The sequence below is a fragment of the Rhopilema esculentum genome, unplaced genomic scaffold (genome assembly GCF_057945365.1).
Source record: "Rhopilema esculentum isolate cy_ngs unplaced genomic scaffold, ASM5794536v1 HiC_scaffold_24, whole genome shotgun sequence".
NCBI lineage: Eukaryota > Metazoa > Cnidaria > Scyphozoa > Rhizostomeae > Rhizostomatidae > Rhopilema > Rhopilema esculentum.
Window position 1 is genome coordinate 216,608 of NW_028300835.1, and position 19,663 is coordinate 236,270.

Sequence of the window (19,663 nt, forward strand, 5' to 3'; positions counted from 1 at the left end):
TTAAAACCTGCAAAATTGGATAGTAGTGGCTCAAAGGCTGGCAATACTTGGAGTCCCGATTCAGGGAGATCTCTTTTCAACCATTTTAAGATGCTCAGACCATGGTGATAAAGCCTGTATCTTCATGTTTACTCGAACTTTGTGATATGATTATAAAATAAATTCGCTTTTCTTGCAGAGATTTTCGAATCAGACTTCGTAAAGATCCGAGCACAACCTCATGAAGGTCATATTACGGAAATTGGTAACTTCAGATTGGCACAAGAATCTGGCTGGATAACAAATAGATCCTAAAAAATCTATCAAAACCCAAGCAACTTTCAAATTTTGAAGACAGCTGCACGACAACGGAGATTGAAAATACACGCAATGCAATCATGAATGATTCAAGAAAGTTCGAGGTAACGATACATGTTTGCTTTCTCGTACTGAACGTTTTCGGCAATAGCTTAGTTATCTACCTCTATTTTGTCGATAGAGCATTACGACACAAACAAGCGAATCGATTCGTAATTTCGCTTGCATTTTGTGATCTGTTAGTTGCCGTCATCTACATCCCACACCAAATTTTCCAAACGGCAATTCAGAAAGCTGTGCCAGTTCCTATTTCCGGTTACGTTACATCAATTGCGGCACTTGGCTCCTTGTGGAACCTCGCAGCTTTGACTTACGATCGATACGTCGCCGTTTTCGATTGTTTACGTTACGAGCAGGTGATGAGGCCGAAAAAAGTAACGAAATTCATGACAGCTATTTGGATATCTGACTTTTTTATAACGCTGTTGCCTTTATCGTGGAAATTTCTCGTTTCACCTGCAACAAATGATCTTTTATTGCACTGCTATCAGTTTATTCTGGTGACGATCATGATTGCCGTGCATGTCGTCCTCTTTGCAGTCTATGTTAGGCTTTTCATCACTAATCGACATCACCTGAGCTTCCTCCATGACAGATCACAAATGTTTACCGTGGGAAAACAAGAGGACAGAAAACTGAAGGGTAAATCTATGCTTGTTCAATCCTGCCCAAGGAGGATCAACTGTAGCAAAACGCGTAAAAAAAGGCGTTCAACTACAATGTCGAGTAATCAAGCCAAAATCTCAGCGAAACGTGATACTGTTATTTTGCAGAACATCTCGACAGTACCAAGCATGTCTGACCTATCCAATAACTGGGAAACAAGCTTATGTGAAAGCATTGCCATATCGTGTGCAGGTGATCACTTGATGTCATCTACTGAAAACGCAGGCATAAGAGAAAGTACGCGTGGCTCTAATGTATCCAATATTAGAACAGCTTTTCGGCTGAAAGCTGGCAAGGCTTTAGAAAAGATGTCTCATTCACGTGCTGTTAGCGTGGAGCTGCGTGCCGCTAGGGTGGTGCTTATTCTATTCATCTTCAATACTGTGTGCTGGATACCCACTGTGACACTTAACGTTGTATACTTAATTTCGTGGCTCAGAAAAAGTCCAGTAATTCCTTCAACGTTATTTTGCATTTCAAAATACTGCTTCTTGTCGTATAGCACAATTAATCCGTGGATATACGGCATCTTGAAGGGTGATTTTAAAAAAGCTATGAAAAAGCATATCATACGCAACAACTTTATGATTAAATGGCGTCGCTGGGGTGGATGCTGGAAATCAAACTAAGTTATAACTGTGATAACATCTTGTATTGAACACTAGTGCCTTCGATGAACGGAAAGTATCACCGAGGACTGGGAACAAGGCTCATGAAATGACGTCACGAATCCTGAAAGACCTCAGGGAAGCAATATATTGGCAGCTCGTGGCTACGCCCAAGGATACATTACACAAACTGGCCCAAACAGATTGGGTCTACCTCCGAATAAGCTAATAGTGACCAAGACTAAGATGTGGCTTTCAAAAGATGATAATGTCTCAAATATTGTATCTTGATTTGGTATACTGGAATGTGTTGAGAGAGAAAATTAGTTTGCCATAGGAATGAAATATTTCCCTTCTTTGAGACCAAGCTGCCAACCAGTTATAATCTTAAGAAAGTGTTTTCCAAAATATGGAAGTCCTTTTTCATTACCTTTTTAGATATATGACTCTGCACTTTAGGAAGAAACGTAGAGAAGACCCCTACAAGATGCCTTTCTACGGTCAAAACCACTAAGAGATATTCATCCCATATATCTTCGTTCTTTCCTTCTCTGACCCAAATCATATCACCTCCCCTTCACCCTTGCCATTTCCTATTTCACAACATAATTGGCAGCTACCATCTAATCTCTTTAAGATGAACTCGAATCCTACCCTCACATTCAGAATATGGATTTTAACCGACTAATGTGTACATATATTATTGAGTGTGAGGGAAAACAGAACTTTTGAGAGGGACCTTGAAGAATGGCCCATACATGTATACAGAAATAAAAATGTACCGGGTAGAATATAAAAGGCTCGGCGAAGATTGATGAATGTGGCAAGATACAATATGCAACAACCGTGAAGATCTTTTCAGCAAGGAACTCTGCAAAGATATGATCACCATCAACTACATTTTAAATGACTATAATAAGGGCACTGTCTAGAACTGTTAGCTTGAAAAAATTGTTGAAGCTATTAACTGTAAATACAAAAAGGGGGAACAACAATGTTGATATAAATTGTTGGAGCTATTAACCGTAAATACGAAGCGGGTAGCAACAGCATTGGTATAAATTGTTGGAGCTATTTACTGTAAATACGAAGCGGGTAGCAACATCATTGATATACTTAATGTAAAGTTCTCCTTTCAAACTTTCTTGTGGATAAAATATTGAAATACAAGCACAAAATGCATGATTTTTTTGCATCTGCAAGAATCGTCGTTGCTTAGCTGGTTATTCGATAAACAACTCGATGTCGAACAGCACTGCGATAATGCTCATTTAATGAAATCCGTATTCTTTGAGCCAAAGTTTCTGCAGATTTAGGCTTATTTCAACACCAGAGGCAATGTTCCCAAACAAACGAAGAATCGAAAATATCTCTGTTGTTCAATGTCTCCATGTTTGAATGCCTAGTCGCTTGCGTTCTTCGAAAGTCATTCTTAGGAGGTGGGTAAGCTTCAAGATAGACACGAGAATATTATACAAAAATGGAATGGACAAAGGTACGAGTCTAATACGTCATGGTATAATTAACTGAAAGGTGGAGATGGTGCAAAAAGAAAATATTTTAGCGTATTATCCAATGCTTTTATTGGCTTTTATCTAAAAATCGTGATAGAAAGTTTCTGATACAACTAAAAAAGCTATTAATTTTTTGGTTTTAAGAATTCAACTTGGTACAATCAAGCAATCTTTAGCAGCGATGTTGCATTCATAAAGGAAATTGTTCATTTCGATTCAACTTACCTTCGATTTAGAATCTCACTAAAAAGGAATTTGCAAATGTCTAGTTTGGGGTTTACATAGAACCATTGCAAACAAAAAACAAATAAAGGCAGAAGATGTAGCAGATGATAGATTGCTTTAAAAGTATCAGAGTACGAGATCATGACTACAATAGGTATTGAGAATGGTTATGTCAAGTAGTTATGTTGGATATGTCAGGTAGAAAATTACGATAGAAAATGTAAGACATGCTAAGACATAACATAAAACTGGTACCAAAAGAACTGGTGGGAGCTTATATAAGGGGGGAGCCTCTGCTCTCTTTCTATTTAAGGCTCCCCCCTTCCTAGCGATAGTCACCGGAGTGCGAATGTAAAGCGCACAAGAGTGCAAGCAATTTTTTAATCACGTGACCTATGCGGAGCCGACTTTTTTTAAATCGAGGTTAATACACCTCTTTTCCGAGGCTAATCTATGTACCCTGCCAAAGGGCCACTGTCAAGCCCGCGTAGCGGGCTTCGTAGGGGAGCTAGTCTTCCGTTAATTGAAAGTTGCTTCAAAACATTTGCAAGCCCAGGTCTATTCGTGTTTTTCGTTTAAATATTTCAATGGTTTACCACCTAAGTGAGCCCCCTTGGCAAAAGTCCCCCTCGAATTAGCCCCCTGGGGGCTTATTTATTTTTGATATTTTTGGATTGGGGCTTATTCGAGGGGGGGGGCTTATACGAGGGGAGGGGCTTATAAAATTATTCTAGACATTTCTTTATGAGCATTTCATTAATTATTACCAAAAGTATGAATTTTTGTGATAATTCAATGAAATGTCAAAGGAAACCTCAGATGGCAAAAATTCTTCAAATTGAGGGGTCAAATTCTAGATTTAACGGCAGCAGTGGGGGCTTATTCAAGGACAGCTTCTTGAAACCGAGTTCATTAATACCGAGTATACTTTGCCATGTTACTAGCGTTTGTCCCTGTATCATTCTACAGAAGAGAGCATAAAAATCCAACAGATTGCAGGGAACAGAAATCATACCCTATAAGATGCAAGCTGAAAGGCATGCAATTGTAGTTTGACTGTGACGTTGACATTATCAGGCTGCTTTGTCGCATTCTCATGAACAGGAACCCACCGTTTATTGTTTCTAGCTCTAAGCTCTTATCCACAACTTTCGAACATTTAACCTTTGAAACAAATATACAGCAAGAACTGCCATTTCGGTATCTACAGTTCGAATTGTGATATCACGATATCATGCTAGTATTGAATCAAAGTGAATTTGAGATTCGATTTTTCCGCCTGTAAGGGCCTGGGGCAGTGTACCCCACTCTAGAAATTGGAAAAAAAGGAGACACTTTTCAGTTGGGGTCTATATTCTTTAATTTTCAGTGTATCAAATTTCCGCTTTTTGCAAATTTTCCTGTGATTGTACCTACCTAAAAAAGAGATATCTTAATAACATTATTTGTGGAGTCATGAGGCCAAGTACCCCACTCTAGAAATAGAAATAGGGGGAATTTCGAGTCAAAGTCCATATCCTATCTGTTTTAGTGTGTCCTGAAACTGCCTTATATTGCAAAGTTTCATGCTATTGTCAGAGTCCCAAAAAGTCCTCAACCTTTCTCCCGTCAAATTTTTCCCCGTCAAAACCTTCCTCAAAGCATTGGCATCTCATCGATTATGTCATTGTGCCGGCCAAAGATCGGCAAGATGTGTGAGTGACCAAAGCCATGTGTGGTGCTGATTGCTGGACAGACCATCGCCTCATCATCTCAAAGACCAAACTTCTCATACAGCCCTCAAGAAGACCTCAAGGACAGAAGGTAGCGAAGCGACTGAATGTCAACAAGCTGAAAATTCTATCTGCACAGAAATAATTCTCAGCCACTATGTCGCAACGGCTGTCAGCGATCGCTGGCAACGACTGGGACTCCCTGAAGACAACCATCCACTCTGTTGCCCTCCAGGTACTCGGCCCGAAAACCAGAAACCATCAGATGAGACTGGTTTGATGAGAATGATGTTGATATTCAGAAATTTCTTGAGGAAAAGCCCATCAGGATGACCCAAACTCCGCCTCAAAGAAATATGCATACGATGACAAGCGCAGAGAAGTCCAGAGAAAGTTCTGTACCATGCAAGCTTCATGGCTCAGCAATAAAGCTGACGAGATCCAAAACTATGCCGATACGCATGATATGAAACACTTCTATGCTTGCTGAAATGCACATATGGACCATCAGCATTAGGCAGCTTACCCATGCTCAGCGCTAGCGATTCGACGCTTATCACAGATAAGGATGAGATCCTGGAGAGGTGGACTGAGCACTTCGACATGGTGCTGAACCGGCCATCATCCATTAACGACGAAGCTATCAAGCGCCTCCCTTAAATAGATACCAATAAAGCTCTTGCCATTCCCTTTATGGAAGATGAGGTTGCCAAAGCAACGAAGCAAATGTCATCGGGCAAAGCCCCAAGCCCGACCGCAATTTCAGCAGAGGTGTTCACGTCGGGTGGTTCTTCTCTCATCGCAAAAATGACAGAGCTGTTTCAATCAGTCTGGGAAAGCGAAACCCTCCCTCAAGAGTTCAAAGATGCTACAATTGCTCACAACTACAAGAGAAAAGGCAATAGGCGGTCCTGCGACAACCACAGAGGCATTTCCCTTCTTGCAATCGCTGGCAAGATCCTGGTCTGCGTCCTCCTAAACCGTCTCCTGAGACACCTTGAGCAGGGCCACCTTCCCGAGAGTCAATGCGGATTCCGCGTAGATCGAGGAACCTTTGACAGGGTATTTGCCGCCCGGCAGCTACAGGAGAGGAGTGTGGAGCAATACCAGGATCTCTACATGACCTTTGTGGATCTTCATTTCATTCATTCATTCATTCATTCATTCATTCATTCATTCATTCATTCATTCATTCATTCATTCATTCATTCATTCATTCATTCATTCATTCATTCATTCATTCATTCATTCATTCATTCATTCATTCATTCATTTCAAATGTTTAGGAAGGGTAACCCTTCAGCAATGCTGATTTTCAAGGGGCCCTCCACTTAAAATACTTAGAAATTATTATAAAAAACAAATTATGCTAATTACAGTTCAATATTTACAATCTAAAAAGTCCTATTTTAACTTGAGTTTAATTTTACTGCAAATATCTATAACGAAAGGCGAAATGGTAATTTCCAATATACAATTTACAATTACGCCTATTTACAATTTCGCAAGATTTGTTTGAAGTTGGTCAATGAAGATGCCTTTTTACACTCAGCTGGAAGACCATTCCAAGACCTAGCACCTCTAAATGAGAAGCATTACTGCCCATTTTTGGAGTTTTTCTTTTGTAGCCTTAGGTCAGTTGATGTTTTCCTAAGATTCCTAGAATTTAACTTAGATTTCTCTGTGAAAAGATCACACATGTATTGTGGAGCCAGTCCATGAATCGATTTGAAGACCATGATGTTTGACTCACTAGTGATTAGCTCGTCTATGGTCATCCAGCCCAGCTCCTTTATGAGTGGCTAGCTCGGTGCATCAAACCTGCTGCCAATTACAATACGAGCAGCCCGGCTTTGTAGTTTTTGTAAGCGTTTGATTTCGGTAAGACCACAACAGCCCCACACCAAACAACAATAGCAAAGTGTGGCTCCACAATACTTGCGTACATAGTCTTCAGAGTTTCTTTTGGCAGAAAGGATTTTGCATGCTTCAAAAGCCAATTCCTCTGGAGATCTTGGAACAAATTGTTTTAGTGTGTTCCTTCCAATCTAATGTGTTATCGATCTGTATTCCAAGATATTTGGTTTTTTGAACAACATCCAGCTCATTGTTCTGAATTTTTAGCTTTAAAGATTTGTCTTGATTCTTTAATGATTTATGCTTAGGTTTGGTGGAAATAAGCAGGGCATGTGTTTTCATTACATTCAGTGAAAGTTTGTTGCCCTTGAGCCATTTTTCAACATGTGCAAGGTCATTATTGATGGCCTCATTCAGCTGAGTGATATCATGCGATTGATGGCAAAGACTCGTGTCATCTGCATACATAGACACATTTGTTTTTTAAACAGCTAGTTGGAGGTCGTTTATATAAATGAGGAATAAGAAGGGTCCAAGACATGAGCCTTGCGGTACACCAACATTTATTTCCATAATTGATGAATCAACACAGTTTACCTTAGAATATTGCTTCCGGTTGTTAAGGTATGATTTAAACCATTCTAACGTCTGTTGCTGAATACCATAAATCTCCAGATTTTTGCATAGTATGCCATGGTCAACCGTGTGAAATGCCTTTTTCAGGTCAATAAAAACTAATCCCACTAGCTTCCCCAAATCTAGTCCTTTATACCAGTCATCAGTGTTTTTAAGAAAACATGTTACGGTAGAGTGAAGTTTACGAAAGGTGACTGTTCTGGGGATAAATATCCATTATCACTCATGTGCTGATACTGGTACACTCATGTGCTGGTACAATCTTACAAAAGCTTTTGACACGGTGCACAGAGAGGGCTTGTGGAAGATAATGTCAAAGTTTGGTTGCCCGGGCAAGTTTGTGAGGATAGTGAAGCAGTTTCACGACGGGAAGATGGCCTTAGTACTGGATGATTGGTGATGTCTCTGACCCGTTCCCAGTGACAAATTGCGTGAAGCAGGACTGCGTCTTTGCCCCAACACTCTTTAGTATGATGCTCTTGGCAATGTTGATGGACGCTTCCAGGGAAACCACCCCCGAGGTTCCAATCCAGTACAGGTGTGATGGGAAGCTTTTCATTTCATGGCGCCTCCAAGCTGTCACTAAAGTAAGTGGAACTGTGATCAGAGATATCCTCTTTGCCGATGACTGCGCACTCAGAGCAGGATATGCAACAGGTGATGGACAATGTCTCGTCCGCCTGAGACAATTTTGGCCTCACCATCAGCACAAAGAAGACAAAAGTGCTGTACCAGCCCGCGCCAAGAAACTTTTACCAAGAACTAAGTATCAAAATGAAAGGTCAGAGGCTTCAAACCGTGGAGAACTTCACCTATCTCGGTAGCACACTCTGTCGCTCTGCTAACAATGATGCTGAGGTCAACAACCGCATTGCCAAGGCCAGTAGTGCATTTGGGAGGTTGAGGAAACTTGAATGGGAGCGAAGAGGTATCTCACAGGACACAAAAATCAAAGTCTACAAGGCAGTTGTATTGTCTACACCATTGACAGACGGCATGAAAAACAACTACAACATGTTCATCTCCGTAGCCTTCCCAGCATCCTCAACATCTGCTGGCAATATAAGATTCCTGATTCAAAAATGCTGGAGAGGGCGGCGTTTCCCAGCGTTATCACCATTTTGCAAAAGGCGCAAACCATCTGGGCTGCCCATGTTTCTAGAATGGCAAACTCGCGAATACGCAAACAGCTATTCTATGGAGAGCTCAAGCACGGTGGTAGGAAAGTCTTTCGTCAGCGCAAACGATACAAAGACACTCTGAAGGTCCACCTCAAAGACTTCAAGCTTAGCCTCTGACAGACCTGCTTGGCGAAGTCTCATCAACAAAGGAGCCCTTCACTCACAGGCTAAACGCGTGGAAGCTGCAAAAGAGAAACGCAAATCACGAAAGGCGAGAGCTGAGAACGCAGCAAACACTCTACCTACCAACTGGTGTCAGACAATTGGGAGGGGATTCCGTGCCCGTATTGGCCTCATAAGCCACTCACGGACCCACAGGTAACAATATTTCTATTATTATTATTTTTTCTATTATATTCCTGTTGTCATGGTGTTATTCGATCACGAATTGACGAACATCATCGTCATTAAAGCTTTCCAGTTGTTTCTAGAATCAATAGCCTGGTCCACATCTAAATACTGTCGACAATACTTAAGGAAATGTTGGTTTCGCTCCTTAAGCCAAACGAAACTATTGCCAAAGTAATTGCCAAACATCAAGACTTTTGCTGGTTATTATCATTTGTTGTGCATGTATTGTCTTTTTATAAAAAAATTAGCCTTTTCACATTCCTTATCGATCACGAAGTCACATTCATAACAATCAAAAGTAACGACCATTTTCTTCCATTTTCCTTGAAAAGGCAATACATTCACAACAAATGATAAAAACCAGCAAAAACATTGATGTTTTTCAATTACTTAGGTAATAGTTTCGTTTTGTAGCAATAGCTAGATTTTTCTGTGGGGTACCCTTTCTCTCGTGACAATGTTTCATCTCAATATTCTATTTTTTTATAAATGTATGTAGATACTTTGATATTTACCTGCAATTTTGTTTGTTGTTTTGAAATAATGATTAAAAGTTCTTTCTTGGTATACCTTGATTAAGCATTTATGTTTTATAGGTTTCATCCAGTAGTATGTCTACCAGATTTCCGAAAACAATTAACTTTTACACTTTGACTTTGAAGTTTTTACTGCATATGTTGAAGCCATGTGGAGTATTTGCGCCCGCGATTCCTAGCCGCCATGACCAGCGTCATGCATTTTCCCCTATGCTTATAGCTATAATAACTTAACCCATAGCTAGAGCAGTACCGTATGAAAGATAAAATAAATGGAGGACACCATTGAAAATGGGATTGTTTATTGCAAAGAGAGATTTTTGACCCAAACACCAAGATAACAGGAGCTACGGCCCTAGTACCAACAATTCTAGAGCACGGGAAAGCCTTCTTTTTAACCTTCGCTCTGAATACGCTAGATATGTTTGAAGCTGATAAGGTTTAGACGTAAGACAACGTAGGTTCCAAATCTTTGATTGGCTTAGCGACCAAAATTCTACATACCACCAAACCAATCAGAATTCTGCAAGCAAATCAGAATTCAAGAATATGACAACAAACGTGCCTCACAGCTAGATTTAGGCCTATTTTGGAAGTTTTTACCACTACCAACAAAAAAATAAACGTGTAAAATGTGCTGAGAGATTGTGTTAATTTTTATTACGAAAAATCGAATCTTTGATAAATTTATGAAAAAGACAGCCGTTGTATTCAATAAAAATTTTCCGTGATCGTTAGTTACGATGGCTTGAAACTGTCCCTTTCAAACCCTTATAAGAATTAGGAAGGAGGGATAACATAACGATTACAGTTTTTAATCTTTAAAAGTTGTTTTATCAACTTAATCAACAAACATTAACTTACATTTACAAGCCAATATCAAAATCTATTCTTGTCGGCATTGATGCTTGTGTTACTGACGGAAAAAGTCGCTAAAATGCACTGAGAGAAGGTACAGTCCATCTCTCTCTTAGAATAACTGCAATTGCATAATTTCTTTTGCACTCAGGTACTTTGTATATTCATTTTGAAGACTTGAAGATCGATGAGAAGCTCACGTCCACTGATGTTATTTTTTACGGGGGGGGGGAAGAGGGGGGAGGGGGGGGGGGCTCTCTCTCGATTAGTTTACCTACTTATAGAGAGCTCCTCCTTAATCAGTCAATCTTAAATTCAATCATGTCAAGTAACTTGTTTCATTTGTTTTTAGTATTGTTAGTTTATAGTTCTTAGTGTTGTAATGTATCTTAGTTGTAGAGTTTTGTGTATGAATTGTATTTAGGATTGATTGATAATGAATGAAAAATGAAAATGAAAAGAACTGCTACGGCCTTGTAAATGCTGTCGCAATTCGTCGACAATGAAAAGGGTGGCAAAATGAAATATGCATCATGTCTTCTTAGGAAAAAACAAACGTTAAGGTGTTTGTGTTTAAAGGTGTTCGTGTTTGAAAACTCTGTCTTCTTAGGAAACAAGCAAAACATGGCGCACATTTTCATGCATGAACCTTAGAGAACAAAAATCGAGGACTGGCCTAAGTTTCTGCCATAACGGTCTGGGCCTGGCCTACCTCAAAACCCGGCTGAAACTAACCTGGGCTTGGCCCAGGTTTTCCGCGTCCAGACCAGATCAGTGGTCCAGACCTGCCTGGACCACGCCCACGTGACAGTAAACCCGGGCTTGTTTGCATAGTGTGGCCAGGGCTTAACACTCAGTCCTCACAAACTGCAAATCTTTCGTTCCAGGAACTCAAAAAAGAAGTTCTAGCGTCAGTGTTTCTAAGCAAAACCCTATGAAATCAAGGGTAAGGTTTTAAGGTCAAACAACTGGCTACTGCAATATAGATGCTAAAAACCCCAAATGCACTTATTTATAAGCAGTCCGATCTCACTTCCTATTGTTGCTAAGCAACTACAGTATCCCAAATAGCTAGCAGAATATTTTATCTTTTTTTGAAGATTACGTTTCTTGCAATACGAGACAGTGTCTTGCTTCAAATAACGAATGCACAAAGAACAAGGGAGGAGGGAGTCAGTAGAACGTTTAACGATAAAATGAAATGATAAAATATCATGACATTAATTATATGTTGCACGGGATCCATCCTCTTCTTGTAGGGGATCCTACTACAGGTTATTTTAAGCCCTTGATTTGCTGACAGAGAGGGTAAGAAGAGGGACCGTTTATTTAACGCAGCTCAGATAGACGGGGGGGGGGGGGGCGTAAGTTAATGGAGCCGTTAAAAACGTTAGAAATACGTTAGAATTATCATAGCTTTCGAGGCAAGTTGGAATGCGGGGGGGGGGGGGGGGCGGTGGACGGCGGTGCAAAGGAAAATTGAAGACTCATAACAAAAACAAAAGATTTTGCAAAAAGACTCTCTTCCTTTGCAAAAATGTTTGGGGCAAGGCCCCGTCTTTAGAGGCCAAATTTTCGCAAAAAGCAAATGAAAATACGAATCTTTCAAGATTTTATCATTAATCATTTATGAAGATCTTGGTAACCTATTGTTTTCCATTTCTTTTGTTTTCTTAGAAACAAAGATCCTTCCAAGAAACATCTTTTTAGAAAGCTTCCAGGTAATAAAACAGCCACTGTCGCAGTTACAGGGAATATAATTTTACTATTGTTTTTTTCCTTTCTTTCTCTGCCAATAAACACGTTTCGTTTTTAAAGAAACAGTCTATAAGAAAATCGAGTCCTAAAAGACGAAAAAAATAAATAATAGTTTTAATAACCTCCAGCCTAAAGAAACTGCTCGAAAATCCGCCGAATCCCTGTTCGTTCGATATAGTTAATAGAAGGAAGAACTCCTCGCGACAGTTTCTAAAGATGTTCTGATTTATGTCATCTTATGTTGGGTCTTTGGGCTGCTAAAAATCGGTTTTTAGTAATTGCTACGTAAGAAAACTTTAGCACTGAAATAAAAAAAATTAAGAAAATGATAACTAACTTTGAGCTTAGTTATTTACAAAATGCATGTGACATTAAGAAAGCTTTTCATGTCATAGCACCATTTCGATGACTAATGTCATAAAAATTTCACCTTCCACGTTGAAAAAGCAACACTCAAAAGAAACACATTTTCACGCCATACAATAAATTTATGATAGGCTTTTTATAACTACAAATAAATGCAATTGTAAGGCATGGCTCTTCTTCACCAAAATTAGAAGTAGAATTTAATACTCGACAAATGAGATTTATAATACACTACCATAAATTTTCATCTTGAAAATTAGACCTATATTTAATTCCAAAGAATGGCAGTTGAGAATCTCAGGCCCTTCAAGAAATGAAACGACCTCAGCCTTGGGAAAACTTTCTTTTAAACTTGCGCATAGCCAAAACGCTCGTAACCGTATGTTCCAGCATAAGAAACATACCAAATTATATTCAGAGACATAAACATTTTTGATAAGCAGAAACATTGATGGAAAATGGGCAGGATTTGCTGGAGAAAGGTGAACGAATAAAGCACTTTATGGACCAGCCAATTAGGTAAGTTACCGGACTCAACTTTTCATGGTGCTCTCCAAAAGTGATTCTTCTGTAAAACTAGGGGAGAAGTCAACCCAGGACCGTCGCAATTAGGGGCGTAAAGGGTATGACACCCCTTTGAAAAAATTGCCTTTCAAGAATGAGTAGCTAATTGTCTTCGTTGGCAAATATTCAAAACAGTCGGCAAAGAAAGGATGGCTCATCCGATTTGTCGGAAAACGGGGCTTGGCAACCCTATTTGAGCACAATAGCTAGCGACGGCTAGGAGCTAATCTTGGGGGGGGGGAGGTTTGAAGACGCTTATGGTTGCGAGGCTAGAGCAGTATTACAACGCAGCGTTTGTTTGATTGATCCTATAATTCATTTTTCCTATTGTTCCTATTGCTCAAATATCTCATCTGATAATGCAAATTTTTTTTATTTTTACAAAAACTAGCATAAATCCAATCAAAAAATGACGCTGCAATTGGGCAAAACTAATATTGCACCTATAGTTACAATTGGAATAAGATTTATACAGTGGCAGATTGTCTCACAATGCTGCAAGAGTCAATCAATACTAGAGCGATTAATTGAATTCTGAATTTGGTTAGGTCACAAATATTTTGAGCTGCTTTATAACGGCGTTGAAAGCCGCATTAAACAAAGGTGAGCTACGTTGCACGTGTTAGACACACTGCTCCCTTGAAGACTGGGGATGTCCATTTTACATTCATTTTGGATCAACTGCCCTTTCTTTTGAACACAGGGACAATCCATCAAGGTTTATGTCACGGGACCAGACGGCATTCGTAGCGTCGTGTCTGGAGGCAAATACACACCACGGTGAAGGAGCACGATCGTCATTTGCGTCATTTGCTGCCATTCCTCGACAGACAATTAGTTTGGCAAAATCAAATTGATAAGAGTATCCAAATTGGTCTCCTTAGGGTTGTCTTTGAGGACCTGCTTTATCTTCTCCTTCTGGTCAGGCAGAACATCTTCCAGTAGCGCTTGCAACTCATTTACCCTCGAGGGAGAGTTATTTGGTAGGGTTGTGTCTTTTTCGATCTGATCTTGCTCTAAGTATGAAAAATTAACAAAAATGAAGCCGAAGCTCTAAGGAGTGGAGAAATATACGATAACAAAGAACTAGCAAATATTACAATTTTTTATCATCGCCAATGTCGCTTTTTGCCTTTTGGTCTCCAGTCAAAGAAAGTAATACTGTAAAGCTATTGTCCTGTGTGGGCTTTCTTGAAATAAGATACTATTCTGCAATTATGCTTACCTCGAATAAGCGCCCATGGGAGCTTATTTGAGAGGGGGGCTTGTTTACAAAAGGGATTTTTTAGGTAGGGGCTTTTTCGAGGGGGGGGGGGGGGGGGTTGGGCTTATTCGAGCGTGGGGGCTTATTCGAGGATTTACGGTATGGGCGAAGCTAATAAAGTTACATAACTATGATTGTGCAAGTCTTCGCAGCGTATACGGAACCTCATCAAATTTCCGAAAAACACTATACCAGCCTTTTATTCTTCGTATCTGTGCATAAAACCATTCTAATCTTATATCTCAAAGTCAATGAAAAAACAGACGCATCCCATGATACTCTAATTAAGCAACATAAATGTTTTGGTTCGTTGGAAATAAAAATTGCTACAACTAGGAAGCGTTTCGCGCAATGGGAAGAAGACGGCTGTCAATCAAATTGCGATCTGTTGTCCATGCATAACAGCGCGTCGGTGATGAGTGAACTAATCCGGTTTCACTACCTTGTTCAAATAGCAGGTATAGCAAATTGAGCTTGAGATTAGGACCTTCTGCATCATATATCTGAAACTAACTCACTTCTTTAACATTGAAATTTTCCAGATCCCTTATAGAAGTAGCAAGATAATTTAATTAAGCCTTACATTGAATGGATCTGCATTGGTATTTGCTCATTTCAATCAACCAAATCTAAGATATTGAATCCAATTTACAAGATTCAATATCTTATCTTATTTCAGGAAATCCCTATACATATAAATGCATTCTATAGCTAAACAATTTATAAACAATTAAAATTTAAAAAACATTTATGAATTTTTACCTTTTTTGCTGGATAAATCGGTGCTTTTGGTCTCGTTTTCCACAGACACATTTTTATGCTCTATTTGTGTTGTATTCTGCAAGAGAACAGAAAAGTTATGAAAAATGTAATTGCTTGTTATTTTGCAAACACTTCAATTGGAACTCCTATAAAGGGAAGGGGGCAAAAAAATTAAAACTGGTTTCAAAGGCTAATCAAACTCCTGTTACTTCCTAGAAAATGAAATATTACAAGCACAATATAACATCATTGCCAAAAACAGTATTTTTCAATATTCTTTTCACAGGAAGAATTTTTTCTCCTATATATATATATATATATATATATATATATATATCTATATATTTTCTTTCAGAAATTTTTGGAATCATACTTCAGACAATTTTTTCGACAAAGATAAGTGGTGGTACAAATTACACAACAATAATTATGTGCAAGATAATCCATGCCAAGCAATGGCAAAACAGAAGATTTTAGAGGAAGAAGATAATCAGTTCTTACTTTTTGCTCTGAAAGTGGCATAGTATTCTCAGTATTTGGAAGCTGATCTAACTGCTGCTTTGAACTGCTCAGGTTTCCATTTTGATTAACTGCTGAATCCTGGACTGTCCTTTTAACTGATTCCTTTTCTTTATTCACATTATCACTTGGAGTTTTTTCTGGATGGTAATATTTGCATTTACTTCCATAGGTACATTTTTTCATGTAAGGACAAGGTCTTGGATTTGAAAAAGTTCCTTTGCATAAGAATTTATCCAAACTTGGTCCATGCCTTCCAAGGGGATCATCAGGTGGCATGAAAACATCCTTTACAAAAGTGTACATTAGAAGTCTTTCATCAATAACTTTTTTCCATTCAGGACTTTCTTTTGTTAAGTCTCTAAAATTGTCATTAGATACAATTACACCATCATTTTCAGCTGCAAGTTTGACTATATATCTGTCATCATAACAAACTACTCGCTGTCCATTTACACGCCTTGATGGTGTAAATGATAGTATCTGATCTTTTTCCAGTTCTAACAAGATTTGCTGATCAACAATTGGTCTGTCTGGTTTTGAAGCCTCCTTTCGCCACTGAGGTACAAAAACAGTAATGTCATCATGTCCACGCTTTTTGAAATAATCTACACATAGTTTAATTCCTTTGCAGGAGAAAACATCCCTGTTACCATGACTAGAAAAAGAAGAGAAGAAAATCATCAAATGATGACTGAAATCAAATATGTGTTAAGCTAGCCCCACCTTTTTGTTGGTTCTCTGAGCTTGTGTGTGAACATGTATCTATTTAGAAATAAATAGGTTCTAATACAATGAAAGGAAGTATACACAACAAACATGTGTAAAAAGGCATAATCGGATCCATACCTCATTGCAACATTGCTTCCATCAACAACTATTGGTCTTAGATTAGAGGAAAATGAAGACACTGAACAACCATCCTTTTTCACTGTCCGCTTAGCAGATGAAGATGGTTCTGTTTTTGTTTCATTCAGAAGAGGTGGTACCTGTTGTGACTTGAAGGAATTATCCTTGTTCACAGTCTGTGATCTAAATGCTGGTTTTTTACAGGGATATAATGCTATCAATTGCTGCAGTAGTGCATTTTCGTCAATCGTTTGTCCTGTACCTATAGAATGACATTTTGCTAAAGCAGTGTGTATCTCCTCATCTGTGTAATCTAGTTTTGATGCATAATCTCGCAACTGGCTCCCAACAGTTTGCCATTGGTTTTGTTGATTTTGAACCTTGGCTGGATCATTAACAAGCATAGACTTTGGAACAGCACCTTTTGGAACGATTGTATTGTCAATAGCTGCTTGGTATGTTTCATTCAATGTTTGTAAACTGGACCTTGGAACTTGTGGAGCACCTCTGCAGACAATATCTTGCTGAACATAAGGCACATTCCTATCAACTGTTTCACCTTGGACAGCATGATAATAACCTTGGTAGTACTGAGTATTTGGTGTTCCATAATAAGTTGGCCCAAATGTTGCAGCTTGTCTTGTCGACTGCCTGATTATTCTCACAAATTCATCAAGAAATGACAAGCTTTGTTGTATAACTAGCTCAGAACCTTGCAACAACAATTCTGTAGCACTCAAAGGTCGTATAACAACTCCAAACTTCTGTTGCACACTCCAAATATACTCCTGTTGCCAAGAGCCACTGTTTACAATATCATTTGGAATAGCAAATATTGCAGTTTTTTCAGGGTTGTCAATTCCTTTCACAAATTCCTAGAACACGTAAATTAGAAAGCACTTTAGAATAATGGACAAAGAAACAAGATTAAGTAGGACCTTGAATACGCTTTGACTGAAAACTTCCTTGTCTACTTTTTTCTAGGTAATTATGTAACTATTAAACGGAAGGTGTTTTGTCTACCTTAGGAAAATTTTAGAGGTATATCGTAACTAATGCGGAAAATTTCCAGCTAAATACAGCTAAAGCAAAGAAATTGCGCAATTTGAAAGTCAGAAACTTCCTATGTATAAACAAGCGGCATTTCGACAACAATGAATGCGGAAAAAATTGAATTGCTGAATCAGTTTCCTGCTTTCGACACGTACCAAATAACCCTGCAACATGGCATCGATATTTTCATAAAATAGAGGCAAAAGCCATCTAATTCAAAGAAATTAAGCAAAATGCCTACAAAAGCACCCTTTACTAAAATCTATTTTTAAAAATCATATCATTTCGAGCACCATCGCGGGAAAATGCCGGCCTATTCTATCGAGTTGTTTGATAAAGGAAGAGCACAACTTCGTGAATTGAATAATGCATATTTTTACGACAACAGTGCTAGTGCTGTAAATGTTGATGAACTTACCTTTGCTTTATCTCTCGCCTCTTTGGTACCATAAACCTTGATCCATTCGTTTCCAACTCTTTGAGCAGTTCGTGCATTAACGGAGCTGAACTCGAAACGGACCCCAAACAGAGTATTGATTTGAGGAGCAAGACGACGGATCTCCGAGCTCCTTTGAAACGAAATAACAAATTCACTAACTGATTCATTCTCCATAATTTTGAAACTTCATGTAAACGACTCCCCACCAAAATAGCTATTATTGCTCTTGAGTTTTTGGAATTATGTGTGCATTACGCGATGTCACCAAAACAGGCCTAAGTAACACAACTTAGACCATAAGCAGCAACAACAATGATTAAACTTTATGGTTGAAATATCTTTTCGTGAAGTAAACCCAATCCACAAAAATAAACAATTTTCTTTGGGAAGTATGATCTTCAGGTTGTGGTGCAAAATCGAGATGGACTTTTCCAGGTTTACGAATGGCGATATTCTGAACAGCACCAAAGCAGAAATAAAATTCCTTGTTGGAAATGACTGTCGATAAAATAAGCAAAAAAATCTTCGAGATTCACCAGAGACTTTGTTGCGTGCGATTTTGACTCTTCTAAGCATACATCTGATATTTGAAAACGTCGAGAAGTGATTCATAATAAAGAGGAACTAGCTGTCAATCATCTTACGAAAGTACTTTCCATTTGTAGTTAAACAATACCGATCTGCACAGGGGCAAATCCAAGCGTCATTTTCTCGCAGTTTACGTCGCAAATGGAAAAAAATATTATGAGTGAAAAGGACTGAATTCATTATTTGAAGAAAACGCCTACGCCTGGAATGGGGTAAAGTTCTAATCTTGGGGGAAAAAGTACTTTGAGGTACCAACATTCAAGTTTTGCTTATGTAAGCAAAATTATCCTACCATTGAGGGTTCAAAATTAACCAAAGGGTGCAATCCACAAGGGCACAAAGCCATTTCACACCGAAAGGCGCAAACCTGAGTACCCCCTGAGTACCAGCGCCAAATAGCCTGCGTCACAGACACCACATAAATACAAGCGCGGAAATAGAAGTTAGGAGTGGAGAAGCGGAGGAGCGTTTCCTCCTTTTTTGGTAGACTCGCCTCTGCTTCTCTGCTCGCTTTTCAATTGAGGCACTTGAAATTTTGTTGCTCTGATAGATTAGTGAAACTGCAATTCGCGGAAAAACCATTGCCAAATCAATAGGCTGCACGTAGATATTGGGCCAGCGTAATGAAGCCACAAAACTATAATGTGCACCCCCCCTCCCCCCGAGAAAAAGTAACAACATGATCTGATAAAATGCGACAACAACGTGTCATGGAAGGGTCCTTGTCAGAATTCATAGAACCTCTTTAGGGGGCAGGGTAAATATCTGGGCCATTGCAATACACCCAACTATAACCAAAGAGAAAAATATACAAAAAGGAAACATATCGGGTTTGGTCAAGGGTGTGACCAATAGCTGTAGCACAGCCATAGATATAGGATCTGTATTTGAAAGCACTGTCAAACTTTCCAACTTTTTAGAAAAGAAGGTTATTTTTAGCTTTTTTTTCGCGCAAGCGTCCCATACACAGAAGCATGAGACTGGAGACTGCAAAGTTTAG

General features: G+C 39.0%; 3 protein-coding genes across 4 annotated transcripts in view; 1 reads left to right on the top strand and 2 right to left on the bottom strand.

Moving 5' to 3' along the window:
* LOC148957464 (octopamine receptor-like) overlaps positions 1 to 2,998 on the top strand; it is a 29,402-nt gene extending 26,404 nt beyond the window's left edge. Inside the window, exon 2 of the mRNA XM_089115294.1 lies at positions 179 to 2,998. Coding sequence (XP_088971420.1) covers positions 378 to 1,652 — 1,275 coding nt within the window. The 5' untranslated portion in view covers positions 179 to 377 and the 3' untranslated portion in view covers positions 1,653 to 2,998. The remainder of the gene's footprint in view (positions 1 to 178) is intronic.
* LOC148957463 (divergent protein kinase domain 1B-like) overlaps positions 1 to 19,663 on the bottom strand; it is a 70,007-nt gene that overhangs the window by 31,493 nt on the left and 18,851 nt on the right. The gene's annotated exons all lie outside the window — the stretch shown is intronic.
* Positions 12,033 to 18,798, bottom strand: LOC148957465 (uncharacterized). The gene is made up of 5 exons (XM_089115289.1): positions 18,055 to 18,798; positions 16,584 to 17,458; positions 15,717 to 16,392; positions 15,216 to 15,291; positions 12,033 to 14,205 (listed from the first exon to the last, which is right to left on the bottom strand). The coding sequence occupies exons 1-5, from the start codon at positions 18,247 to 18,249 to the stop codon at positions 14,024 to 14,026; spliced, it is 2,004 nt and encodes a 667-aa protein (XP_088971415.1). The 5' UTR covers positions 18,250 to 18,798; the 3' UTR covers positions 12,033 to 14,023.